Genomic DNA, 12,286 nt, shown 5'->3' on the forward strand with positions numbered 1-12,286 from the left:
GCCGCCATGTCTCACCATGTCTCGTCAGTGCCGCCATGTCTCACCATGTCTCGTCAGTGCCGCCATGTCTCATCATGTCTCGTCAGTGCCGCCATGTCTCACCATGTCTCGTCAGTGCCGCCATGTCTCATCAAGTCTCGTCAGTGCCGCCATGTCTCATCAAGTCTCGTCAGTGCCGTTATGTCTCATCATATCTCGTCAGTGCCGCCATGTCTCACCATGTCTCGTCAGTGCCGCCATGTCTCATCATGTCTCGTCAGTGCCGCCATGTCTCACCATGTCTCGTCAGTGCCGCCATGTCTCATCAAGTCTCGTCAGTGCCGCCATGTCTCATCAAGTCTCGTCAGTGCCGTTATGTCTCATCATGTCTCGTCAGTGCCGCCATGTCTCATCATGTCTCGTCAGTGCCGCCATGTCTCATCATGTCTCGTCAGTGCCGCCATGTCTCATCATATCTCGTCAGTGCCGCCATGTCTCATCATGTCTCGTCAGTGCCGTTATGTCTCATCATGTCTCGTCAGTGCCGCCATGTCTCATCATGTCTCGTCAGTGCCGCCATGTCTCATCATGTCTCGTCAGTGCCGCCATGTCTCATCATGTCTCGTCAGTGCCGCCATGTCTCACCATGTCTCGTCAGTGCCGCCATGTCTCATCATGTCTCGTCAGTGCCGCCATGTCTCATCATGTCTCGTCAGTGCCGCCATGTCTCATCATGTCTCGTCAGTGCCGCCATGTCTCATCATATCTCGTCAGTGCCGCCATGTCTCATCATGTCTCGTCAGTGCCGCCATGTCTCATCATGTCTCGTCAGTGCCGCCATGTCTCATCAAGTCTCGTCAGTGCCGTTATGTCTCATCATGTCTCGTCAGTGCCGCCATGTCTCATCAAGTCTCGTCAGTGCCGCCATGTCTCATTATGTCTCGTCAGTGCCGCCATGTCTCATCAAGTCTCGTCAGTGCCGCCATGTCTCATCATGTCTCGTCAGTGCCGCCATGTCTCATCATATCTCGTCAGTGCCGCCATGTCTCATCATGTCTCGTCAGTGCCGTTATGTCTCATCATGTCTCGTCAGTGCCGCCATGTCTCATCATGTCTCGTCAGTGCCGCCATGTCTCATGTCTCGTCAGTGCCGCCATGTCTCATCATGTCTCGTCAGTGCCGCCATGTCTCACCATATCTCGTCAGTGCCGCCATGTCTCACCATGTCTCGTCAGTGCCGCCATGTCTCATCATGTCTCGTCAGTGCCGCCATGTCTCATCATGTCTCGTCAGTGCCGCCATGTCTCACCATGTCTCGTCAGTGCCGCCATGTCTCATCATGTCTCATCAGTGCCGCCATGTCTCATCATGTCTCGTCAGTGCCGCCATGTCTCATGTCTCGTCAGTGCCGCCATGTCTCATCATGTCTCGTCAGTGCCGCCATGTCTCACCATATCTCGTCAGTGCCGCCATGTCTCACCATGTCTCGTCAGTGCCGCCATGTCTCATCATGTCTCATCAGTGCCGCCATGTCTCATCATGTCTCGTCAGTGCCGCCATGTCTCATGTCTCGTCAGTGCCGCCATGTCTCATCATGTCTCGTCAGTGCCGCCATGTCTCACCATATCTCGTCAGTGCCGCCATGTCTCATCATGTCTCATCAGTGCCGCCATGTCTCATCATGTCTCGTCAGTGCCGCCATGTCTCTTGTCTCGTCAGTGCCGCCATGTCTCACCATGTCTCGTCAGTGCCGCCATGTCTCATCATGTCTCGTCAGTGCCGCCATGTCTCATCATGTCTCGTCAGTGCCGCCATGTCTCACCATGTCTCGTCAGTGCCGCCATGTCTCATCATGTCTCATCAGTGCCGCCATGTCTCATCATGTCTCGTCAGTGCCGCCATGTCTCACCATATCTCGTCAGTGCCGCCATGTCTCACCATATCTCGTCAGTGCCGCCATGTCTCAGCATGTCTCGTCAGTGCCGCCATGTCTCATCATGTCTCGTCAGTGCCGCCATGTCTTGTCGCTCGCCGCAACATCGCCCAAGGCATGGCGATGTCAGGCAAGGGCAGACATACCTGGCCACGCCTCCTTACTGCTCCGTGACATCGCAAACACCAACACCTCATTATACCTGGATGTGGTATAGGTAGCACAATGTTAGACTGGGAACAGAATTGTGCTTACCCAGTTCCCAATTTGGGTTCCGCCTGCACTGTTGTCCCTGGTTACCATGGCTATGATGTGGGCGCGAACTGCGGCTGCGCAACTGACAGTGCTGTAGTGCATTGTGGGATACGTTTACATCCGCAACTGAAAATTATGTATATAGATTATAGCTGTTTATAACCTTTTTATGTCACTTGCTGGTGACAGTGTGCAAGCGACAGTGACACCGTGAAGCCCCAGCCTGCTAGATTCGACTATATATTAGAGGAAAATCAGACGGTGTGGTTGATCGCCCGCAGGCATCCAAACCCCATCCACGCCCTGTGGTGCCGCACTTCTCCTTTGCGTTGCTCCAAGGACGTGCGGCATATTTATCTGCACTCACTCACTCTGCCTGTCTATCTCTACTCCGAATAATTGCACTTCACACAGGGAGAGAGAAGTGTTTCTGTTTGGAATAGAAATGGTCACAAATTCTCCACCAATCAGGTTGCACTTGAATAAATTCGTTTTTCCGAGCCCAATGGAGTTTATGGAGCCGCAGCTGAGAAAAAAGCAGAGAGGCTTTATTAATCATTAGATGATTGCGCATTGAAGCTGGGGGATCCTTCCCAACATTACACATGTGCTGGTACACAATGACATTTATAAATGTGTATTTTGCCTTGTTGTGCTTAACTCTGCCTAATTAGCCCCGCCCCTGAGTATTTCATTATGTTGACTCTGCCTACTTAATACCGCCCCTGAGTATCTGGTTATGTTGGCTATGCTTAATTAGCTCCATCCCTGAGTATCTTGCTACAATGACTCTGTCTACACAGAACTGTCCCTGAGTATCTTGTTATATTGGCTGTGGATAGTTAGCCCAGCTCCTAAGTATCTGGCCACATTGGCTGTCTACTTAGACCCACCCCTGAGTATCTGGCTTAGTTGGCTTTGCATATTTAGCCCTGCCCCGAGTATCTTGCTACATTGACCCTGTCTAGCTAGCACAATCACTGAATATCTAGTTATGATGGCTGTGCCTAGTTAGCCCAGATTTTGAGTAACAGGCCACATTGGCTCTACTTCTTTAGCCTCGCCCCTGAGTATCTTGCTACATTGACTCTGCCTACTTACCACTGTCCCTAAGAATCTGATTATGATGGCTGTGCCTAGTTAGCCCAGCTTCTGAGTAACAGGCCACATTAGCATGACTATTTAGCCCCGCCCCTGAATATCTTGCTACATTGACCCTGCCTACTTAGCACTGTTCCTGAGCATCTGGTTATGTTGGCTGTGCCTAGTTATCCCAGCTCCTTAATATCTGACCACATTGGCTCTGCCTACTAAGACCTGCCCCTGAGTATCTGGCTTTGCCTATTTAGCCCCGCCCCTGAGGATCTGGCTATAAAAAAGATTTATGAGATCTTTTTCCCTTTGCTTGTATCCATTATTTTAAAGTTTGGTAAAATTCCATTTTGTGGCCACTGTAAGTAAAAGGCTACATTTTGTGTACTGCAATTACCAATAAGTGCAGTGATTTATGATATGGATTTTAATCAGGGTCTATCTGTACTGATATTGCCATGGCACCAATAGATGTGACCCCATAATTCTATATTAGCATAGGGGCCCATAGTGCATTGTGTTTTCTTACATGGGACTGCTCCTCCAGTTGGTTTTATTGTATCCCACGTGAATTACAGCTCCATCCAGATCAGAGGTGCAGCAGTCTCCCCTGCTAGTCATAGCCACTGAGTAGATGATATAATTTGAGCCTAAAGACGCCGTCCACCAAGGTTCAAACTCTTTCTTGGTCACAGCACATTGTGAATCTGGGTGCTTGTTCTCCAGCCTCCCGTCTGCAGCATTTCCAGATATGCTTCCTTTGTGGGTACTAGATTGAGATGTCTCTTTGATGGTTATTTTTGCTACTGGAACTGGTGAAATGGAAAATAAGAGTTATTATATTATTCCATCATATCAGCTGTTATTCCCAATGTTTTGCTAAAATAGTGCAAAATGTAACTTTTATTAATGTGTCACTTGTGGTGAGCTGGAAGATGTCAGGACGTTGCTTGTGCTCATATATTATGGCATCAGGATACTGTGTGTGCGTATGCTGGATAATGTTAGGACGCTGTGTGTGTGTATGCTGGATGGTGTTAGGACGCTGTGTGTACGTATGCTGGATGGTGTTAGGACGCTGTGTGTGCGTATGCTGGATGGTGTTAGGACGCTGTGTGTGCGTATGCTGGATAGTGTTAGGATGCTGTGTGTGTGTATGCTGGATAGTGTTAGGATGCTGTGTGTGTGTATGCTGGATAGTGTTAGGACGCTGTGTGCGTATGCTGGATGGTGTTAGGACGCTGTGTGTGTGTCGCGGGCGGAGGAGGGGACTCTGCGCTCTCCCACTGCTCGGGTCCGGCCGCTGCTGCTGCTGCGGCTGCCGCTGCTGCTCGGTGGTGGCTCGAGCGGTGGGCCGGATCCCGGGGACTCGAGCGGCGCTCCTCGCCCGTGAGTGAAAAGGGGATTTTGATGGTGGGGGTTTTGATTATTGTCCGTGACGCCACCCACGGTTGTGGTGAAGTTGGTGACACCACCGCTGCTCTAGACGGGGATCCCGGGAGCGGTGACAGGGAGCAGCTTTGTTGTTAGTTCTCCCCTCCGTGGGTAGGGGGTTGGTTGTCCCGGGGCCCGGTGATGGGGTAGGGATGGATGGCAGGCAGGTTACGGGGCCTGGTGAGGTGCAGGGTCGCGGGGGCAGCGCTGTGCCGCACGGCACGGTGGTACTCACTCAGCCAATGATGAGGACACAGTTCTCGGTAAAACACACGGCTGGATGGACGGGTCTCACAGACGGCTGCGGTGTTGTTTCCCCCGGCAGGTTGATGGTGACTGCCTTTCCCTGCACCTATGTACGGTAGATGGTTCCAATGGGTTCCCACCGGTAACCCACTCCCCAGCTTGGATATGGGCTGGAGGAGCCCCTTTTGCCCGCAGGCTCTGGCCCTGGGAAACGGTTGCCTTGGCGGTGGCGGTGTCTCCCTCTCTTGGTTGGACTGTTGCCTTCTGTCGGGACTTGGCTGTTGGGAAACCCAGGAGGTTGCCTTCACTAACGAATTCGGCAAATTCACGGCGACTCCTAGCCTTGGCGGGGTCCGTAAGCCCCTGCCAGATGGTGCTGGCTTCACTTTGCGTACCGGTCCGGTACCGCCGGGCCACCGCCCGTCCACGGTCTTTACGGTAAGCTCTGATAGGCCACTCCTGCAGACGGTCACCACCGTCTGCCAACCTTGCTGCTCCGTCCGGGCCACACACCCGGACCAACTTCAATCTGCTCACTTGCCACTTTCCTTCCTCTCACTTTTGCTTCCCTAGCTGAACTAACTGTTTTTCCCGCCTCCAGGACTGTGAACTTCTCGGTGGGCGGGGCCAACCGCCTGGCCCACCCCCTGGTGTGGACATCAGCCCCTGGAGGAAGGCAACAAGGGTTTTGTGTCTGACTTCGGTGTGCCTGACCGGGAGTGTGGGGTGTGTTGGTGTTGTGCTCTGTGGCCCCTGGCTTGTCCAGCGCGCCACATTCCCCCTTAGTTAAATGCAGACCGTCCGCGGGCTGCCCGTCCATCACCGGTTTTATTTTCACAACTGAAAAATAGAAAAACGGTAAAACATTACAATTATAATAACATCTTCCCACATCGGAAGGTACTCTTACTTAAACGTTGCGTAACGGTTACGGCTTCCGCTCTCTCCCACCCAAACAACCTGGCCCTGATGCTGCCCCTAAGCAACAGACAGCACCCCTTGACCCCAGTCCAGCACAAGTTGCCCGAGCGGGTTCTGTCCTTTTCAGGGGACCCACGTCCATGGGGAGCCAACGAAAAACCCCCAGAGGATCGCCACCGGTTCCGGTGGTGGCTGGGCCTCAGCCTGCTCCACTGCGGGCCCTTCCTCCAATCTGCCTCTCCGGAGGCGGTCACGGTGAAAGCCACAACAATATTATTTACATGCCACTAGTTTGTGGTTGCCCTGCTAGTTCTCGGGCCTGTTCATAAGGAGTTCCTTATGCATAACTTGAAAAGGGGGTCCCAACGGGGACCAGTTGCCGGCCACGACCGGTTCTAAGCAGGCTGACAATCAGGTAGCAAATCAGGTGACTCTTCGGTAAATCATTTACTTATCATTCATTTTCAAACGGTACTTTTAACACTGGTGGTCCCAACGGGGACAACTTGCAGCGGAGCTCCGCTGACTCTGGAGCGGCTACCACCGCAGGGGGTCGGCCCACTCGGGGACCGGTCGATACATCGGGTTCTCCTTCCACAGGCAGTTCAGCCCAGAACCACTGACGGCCGTTAAGAACGGTGGCGGGGGCAGCGTGGTCGGAACCCCCTCCTCCATCAGCGACATTCTCTCTGGGCCTCCGGCTGCGGTACCGGCCCCCGGCTCCCATGCGATCAGGGCTGGTTCTGGGGTTTGGGTGGACTGGTCGCGACTCGGCACGGCCGCAGCGGCCCCTTGCTCATGGGCCCCCACTACGGCAACCATCCTGCGCATCTCCGCCTTCCAGTCCAGCAGCTGCTGCAGGCTCTGCGCCCTCACCTTCAAGCAGAACCGGCCCAGCTCCCGCTCCAGCCACGCAGCGGTCCCGGCGGGGAGCTCACCTGGGCCGCAGTCTTCAAAGGCTACTCCTCCTCGGTTCCCCCAGAGCTTGGACGCTCCGGTAGCGGGAACTCCCGCGCTCCAATTCGAGGACGCCGCCATGTCTCCATCCGCGTCCCCCTTAGTCTCTTTCCGGCTCCTCCTCTACAGGGGCGTGGTTTTGGCCTTCGCGCCTCCACTACTCGAGGAGACGCTCGAGCGGGAATTCTTCGTGCCCAAGATGGCGGCTTCACAAATTTTTCGGCCGGACACCTCCGGCGGTCACACAAGGCGCACTTCCACCAGTTGGTAGAACGGTAGGCTCCTGATCGTGACGCCAAGTTGTCGCGGGCGGAGGAGGGGACGCTGCGCTCTCCCACTGCTCGGGTCCGGCCGCTGCTGCTCGGTGGTGGCTTGAGCGGTGGGCCGGATCCCGGGGACTCGAGCGGCGCTCCTCGCCCGTGAGTGAAAAGGGGATTTTGATGGTGGGGGTTTTGATTATTGTCCGTGACGCCACTCACGGTTGTGGTGATATTGGTGACACCACCGCTGCTCTAGACGGGGATCCCGGGAGCGGTGACAGGGAGCAGCTTTGTTGTTAGTTCTCCCCTCCGTGGGTAGGGGGTTGGTTGTCCCGGGGCCCGGTGATGGGGTAGAGATGGATGGCAGGCAGGTTACGGGGCCTGGTGAGGTGCAGGGTCGCGGGGGCAGCGCTGTGCCGCACAGCACGGTGGTACTCACTCAGCCAATGATGAGGACACAGTTCTCGGTAAAACACACGGCTGGATGGACGGGTCCCACAGATGGCTGCGGTGTTGTTTCTCCCGGCAGGTTGATGGTGACTGCCTTTCCCTGCACCTATGTACGGTAGATGGTTCCAATGGGTTCCCACTGGCAACCCGCTCCCCAGCTTGGATATGGGCTGGAGGAGCCCCTTTTGCCCGCAGGCTCTGGCCCTGGGAAACGGTTGCCTTGGCGGTGGCGGTGTCTCCCTCTCTTGGTTGGACTGTTGCCTTCTATCGGGACTTGGCTGTTGGGAAACCCAGGAGGTTCCCTTCACTAACGAATTCGGCAAATTCACGGTGACTCCTAGCCTTGCCGGGATCCGTAAGCCCCTGCCAGATGGTGCTGGCTTCTCTTTGCGTACCGGTCCGGTACCGCCGGGCCACCGCCCGTCCACGGTCTTTACGGTAAGCTCTGATAGGCCACTCCTGCAGACGGTCACCACCGTCTGCCAACCTTGCTGCTCCGTCCGGGCCACACACCCGGACCAACTTCAGTCTGCTCACTTGCCACTTTCCTTCCTCTCACGTTTGCTTCCCTAGCTGAACTAACTGTTTTTCCCGCCTCCAGGACTGTGAACTCCTCGGTGGGCGGGGCCAACCACCTGGCCCACCCCCTGGTGTGGACATCAGCCCCTGGAGGAAGGCAACAAGGGTTTTGTGAAGAAAAAACAAAAAGCCAGCACCAAATGTGCACTTCAGCACTAAACATTCCAAACTGTACTTATTATAAAAAAAATTTGAGATTTTTGGCAAAAAATTTCAATTTCTTGAGCTGCCTCGCCACGTCACGGCAAATCTCATTAGAGGCAGTCCTACACTAAAATATATTTATAAAATGTGCCATACGGCCTCACATATGAATAGTAGAACTGCTCTCAGCAGCACTCACCTGGTCTATTTCAATCCCGTACCCATGACTGAGTCATGGCTGTCGGCGGGACAGGTCCAAGCAAATGCTGCATGAAGTAAATAGCCTGTGGACAAAGCCTGATGACTCAATGTGAACAGTCACCAACCGCCAAAATCTAGACAGATGGAATACATCCCAAATTGGGGTGCATAGCAAGGTGGAGGTCACCCACCGACCAATTCAATGAAGAAAAAACAAAAAGCCAGCACCAAATGTGCACTTCAGCACTAAACATTCCAAACTGTACTTATTATAAAAAAATTTGAGATTTTTGGCAAAAAATTGCAATTTCTTGAGCTGCCTCGCCACGTCACGGCAAATCTCATTAGAGGCAGTCCTACACTAAAATATATTTATAAAATGTGCCATACGGCCTCACATATGAATAGTAGAACTGCTCTCAGCAGCACTCACCTGGTCTATTTCAATCCCGTACCCATGACTGAGTCATGGCTGTGGGCGGGACAGGTCCAAGCAAATGCTGCATGAAGTAAATGAATATCCCCAATTTGGGATGTATTCCATCTGTCTAGATTTTGGCGGTTGGTGACTGTTCACATTGAGTCATCAGGCTTTGTCCACAGGCTATTTACTTCATGCAGCATTTGCTTGGACCTGTCCCGCCCACAGCCATGACTCAGTCATGGGTACGGGATTGAAATAGACCAGGTGAGTGCTGCTGAGAGCAGTTCTACTATTCATATGTGAGGCCGTATGGCACATTTTATAAAAATATTTTAGTGTAGGACTGCCTCTAATGAGATTTGCCGTGACGTGGCGAGGCAGCTCAAGAAATTGCAATTTTTTGCCAAAAATCTCAAAATTTTTATAATAAGTACAGTTTGGAATGTTTAGTGCTGAAGTGCACATTTGGTGCTGGCTTTTTGTTTTTTCTTCATTGAACAAGGGTTTTGTGTCTGACTTCGGTGTGCCGACCGGGAGTGTGGGGTGTGTTGGTGTTGTGCTCTGTGACCCCTGGCTTGTCCAGGGCGCCACATGTGCGTATGCTGGATGGTGTTAGGACGCTGTGTGTGCGTATGCTGGATGGTGTTAGGACGCTGTGTGTGCGTATGCTGGATGGTGTTAGGACGCTGTGTGTGCGTATGCTGGATGGTGTTAGGACGCTGTGTGTGCGTATGCTGGATGGTGTTAGGACGCTGTGTGTGCGTATGCTGGATGGTGTTAGGACGCTGTGTGTGCGTATGCTGGATGGTGTTAGGACGCTGTGTGTGCGTATGCTGGATGGTGTTAGGACGCTGTGTGTGCGTATGCTGGATGCCATCAGGATGTTGAATGATCAGTCTACCCCAGGTGATTCCAGTTTCTGTACCACAAATGTCCCTTACTTGCGTTTAGACTCTTCGGCTCCTTTATAATGGCAGCAGTTGGTTTGTCTGTGACAAATATAAGAACATATCCACAAATGTCATCCTGCAGCAATTACTCCACACATACATTATGTACATTATGTGTCTGTTAATCTAAGCTTTGGATACTTCCTGCAGCTTATTGTGCCTCATGACCTCCTTGAAATAAGCGGAATGTGATAATAAAGGGTTTTGTCTACAATTCAAAATATCTTTTTGGATATAATTTGCTTTCTTTAAACTAGACTGTAATACCAGACACAACCACTGGACTAAAGTGGTGCTGTCTCTCCCTTAAATCACACAAAGTTCTTCAGAAAAGTCTTGGTTTGTATTATTTATGAAGAGGTTTAGCTTCTCAAACTTATTAAACCTATAGCTCTGGTTGCAATAATCTCAGTGGGCAAGATTGTGGTCACCATAAGAGTGAAATCTGAGATTAAAAGGATAGAGAATATCTATGTTCTTCCATTATTTACCCGAATGGTGACCTCTTTGTGGGTTACAGTGTACGTCTTCTCCACATTGGGTCCACATACAGAAAAGGTGCCAGATAATGATGGCTGAGCATTCATTGGGAAGGGGGCAATTTGGTATATGGTAACAAATTACAAGATCATGTAGGTAATTAGTGATGTAATACCTGTTGGATCAATACTTGGCAGCGGCTCCGCAGGCAATCTAATTTCTGCAAGAAAAGGTGGTAAATATTCCGGAAAAATGTGCAAAATGTAAATGATAGTAGTTTAATAAAGTTGTCATAATGAAATGTAGACGCTCTACTGTCAGTATTTGTCAGGGATGTAATACTACATAAGAATTGGACTTTAAATGTGACTTCAGGATAGCGAGGGACAGCGGGCACCTATACTGTCCCTCACACTAGGGGACCCTAGGTGATCCCTAACTTCAGCGTTACTCCTAATGGTGGAGAGGCCTGAGTCCCATGCCTGGCTATTCTCCTGAACAAATCTAATCTGTTACCCCCTCTTCCCCAGGGAATGAAGTGGCAGGAGTGTGATGGTAACACAGATAAAGACAGACAGGGGAAAGCCAGAACTCAAACAATGCAAACTCACAGGAACAAACAGTAAATGACTAAGGAGAAAAGCAAGAGCAGGAAGATAGCAACAATAAGACAAGGGTTAACACCACAGCAATAATGCACAACAACCACCAGAAAGTCTGAATCACGACACCACACCAGACCAGTATAAGTAAACTATAGCTGGTATTAATGAAATAGTCCAGCCAACATATATAGGAGGATGTGATTGGCTCCCCCATAGCATGTGATCAAAGAGACTAACAAGCAGCCCATCAGAGATAAACTCTTGCTAGCCTGCCTAAGCCTTTGGGCTATAGCCTGCATCTCCCTGTGCTGATCATAGACCCCAGAGAAATTGGCAGGCAGAGTGCCAGAAGCTGTAGTTTCCGCAGATCCTGATGCTGCCATGACGGTTGGCGATTCCTGCAAAAATCTCCTTGTGACAGTTATCACGTGGCAGTATGGCACTGCTGCATAGATGCTTGTCTCCCCTGTTCTGCAGAGATCCAACATGCGAAATTTAGAGTAGAAGCCATATGCAAATCAGGCTGCAAGTGCAGCAGGGGCGTGACCACATCCAATGACACGCCCCCAGTGCACTTCCAGCCTGATTTGCATATATTGTGTAATTTTTATCGCTTACACATCCATAGAAACGTGCTGGCAGGTTCCCTCATATCACGTCACTTACCCTCCTCGGCTGGCAGGCCGAACACTTGAACCTCACAAAGAGTCAGACATTCTTTGCGTCCTTCAATAACAATAGACACGTATCGTCCTCGCATGCCATGACAGTTAACGGCGAGGGTTTGCCCCTGAGCAATGGTGGATATGATGGCACACCTAGAAAAGACATATAGACACAGTCATGTAGCAGAGCTGAATTTGTAGGGAAAGAAAGAATCACAGAATTACCATGAACTGTACTGAATGACACGTTCAGCTCTGCTACATCTCTACCCTTTTACCTTGGATTGCTCTTTCCATCTCCATTGGTTTTCCCTACACGGACCTCAGCTCTGTTAATTCTGAATCCACAGCAATCACCCCGATTAGTTATAGCGACAGACATAATGTTCATTTCTGAGTGCAGGTCTACAGTCCACCAGGGGTCTTGGTCATATTGGGTGTGAGTGCAAGATGGATGGTAGTTATTGAGTGAACCATCGATAGCACGACTAGCGGGAGTTGCTGATTCGTAGCTGCTTGAGTGGGAAGCTGTCCCCGACGGGGCGACATTGGGTGCTATGGAAAATAAAACAGGGGCAATCAGTGACTGAGAGTCACACACGACGGACAATCATCTGATTTAAACTAAGATAAAAATCACTGGAAATTGTAAAATCCCTGGTGAGCTAGGGCTGTAAGGGTACCGTCTCATTAAATGACGTACCAGCGATT

General features: G+C 51.3%; 1 protein-coding gene across 1 annotated transcript in view; it reads right to left on the bottom strand.

Annotated features, from left to right (window-relative positions):
* LOC142250008 (uncharacterized) overlaps nucleotides 1-12,286 on the bottom strand; it is a 94,817-nt gene that overhangs the window by 45,926 nt on the left and 36,605 nt on the right. Inside the window, exons 10-15 of the mRNA XM_075322073.1 lie at nucleotides 11,854-12,130; nucleotides 11,577-11,728; nucleotides 10,481-10,525; nucleotides 9,817-9,864; nucleotides 3,789-4,071; nucleotides 2,539-2,693 (exon numbers count right to left, since the gene is read on the bottom strand). Of these exons, the coding sequence (XP_075178188.1) occupies nucleotides 2,539-2,693; nucleotides 3,789-4,071; nucleotides 9,817-9,864; nucleotides 10,481-10,525; nucleotides 11,577-11,728; nucleotides 11,854-12,130 (960 nt within the window). The remainder of the gene's footprint in view (nucleotides 1-2,538; nucleotides 2,694-3,788; nucleotides 4,072-9,816; nucleotides 9,865-10,480; nucleotides 10,526-11,576; nucleotides 11,729-11,853; nucleotides 12,131-12,286) is intronic.

The sequence above is a fragment of the Anomaloglossus baeobatrachus genome, chromosome 8, assembly GCF_048569485.1.
Source record: "Anomaloglossus baeobatrachus isolate aAnoBae1 chromosome 8, aAnoBae1.hap1, whole genome shotgun sequence".
Taxonomy (NCBI): domain Eukaryota; kingdom Metazoa; phylum Chordata; class Amphibia; order Anura; family Aromobatidae; genus Anomaloglossus; species Anomaloglossus baeobatrachus.